The sequence below is a fragment of the Acanthamoeba castellanii genome (genome assembly GCF_000313135.1).
Source record: "Acanthamoeba castellanii str. Neff unplaced genomic scaffold scf7180000084599, whole genome shotgun sequence".
Lineage (NCBI taxonomy): Eukaryota > Discosea > Longamoebia > Acanthamoebidae > Acanthamoeba > Acanthamoeba castellanii.
The window spans coordinates 1-1243 of NW_004457442.1; the positions used below are offsets into that span (position 1 = coordinate 1).

The 1243-nt window shown below is 52.8% G+C and overlaps 1 protein-coding gene across 1 annotated transcript; it reads left to right on the top strand.

Moving 5' to 3' along the window:
• Nucleotides 1-669: 669 nt before the first annotated feature.
• On the top strand, nt 670-975 carry ACA1_056770 (uncharacterized protein; the record flags this gene model as incomplete). Its single annotated transcript, XM_004339021.1, has 2 exons — nt 670-728; nt 792-975. 2 exons carry the CDS (start codon nt 670-672, stop codon nt 973-975), a joined length of 243 nt encoding a protein of 80 aa, XP_004339069.1.
• Between the last annotated feature and the right edge of the window lie 268 nt (nt 976-1243).

Below are 1243 nucleotides of genomic sequence, written 5' to 3' on the forward strand. Positions count from 1 at the left end.
CCTAACCCTAACCCTAACCCTAACCCTAACCCTAACCCTAACCCTAACCCTAACCCTAACCCTAACCCTAACCCTAACCCTAACCCTAACCCTAACCCTAACCCTAACCCTAACCCTAACCCTAACCCTAACCCTAACCCTAACCCTAACCCTAACCCTAACCCTAACCCTAACCCTAACCCTAACCCTAACCCTAACCCTAACCCTAACCCTAACCCTAACCCTAACCCTAACCCTAACCCTAACCCTAACCCTAACCCTAACCCTAACCCTAACCCTAACCCCTAACCCTAACCCTAACCCTAACCCTAACCCTAACCCCTAACCCTAACCCTAACCCTAACCCTAACCCTAACCCTAACCCTAACCCTAACCCTAACCCTAACCCTAACCCTAACCCTAACCCTAACCCTAACCCTAACCCTAACCCTAACCCTAACCCTAACCCTAACCCTAACCCTAACCCTAACCCTAACCCTAACCCTAACCCTAACCCTAACCCTAACCCTAACCCTAACCCTAAACCCTAACCCTAAACCCTAACCCTAACCCTAACCCTAAACCCTAACCACCTCAACCAAGCGCACCACAAAGGTCCGCAACATGAGTGTCAGGCGCTTCAAGCCCAACTCAGCCAACTGAGAGGGGGCCAAGAAGAAAAACACACCAATGGTCAAGCTGCTCACCCACTTCCCCCTGCCCAAGAACACACAGTGGACATGCAGCCAGTCAGTGCGCCAGCCCAACAGCCACAAGGCTGGCTACACTGACATCATCTTCATGGCGCCCAGGTCATGTGGCCAGTGCAGCATGCAGCAGGCACTCAAGGTGGTGCACAACACCATTATGCAGTGCAAGCCCGCACCTGCCCAGTGCAACAAGCTCAAACTCACCTACAAGGAGGCGTGGTTACTCATGCCCTGGTTCCTCACACTGTACAACGTGCACAAGCAATTCATCAAGCACAAGGGCTAGGAGTGTGAGTACAACTTTGGTGGGGCTACCTGGACACACTGCTTGTGACCATACTGGATGACAAGCTGCAGCAGGCTTGCACCTTCTGCAAGGGTGGTGCCATGCCTCCACTTGATGGTATCAGCAGCAGCAACCTGCTGGTTGTCAACATCATTGACACCACTCCAGCCCCAAGACCAAAGAGGAGAGCTATGAGGTGCTGCTCCATGTCCACAGCTCCATTGTGCAGTTGGCCACCAGAGTCAGCATCCATCACAAACCACATGGG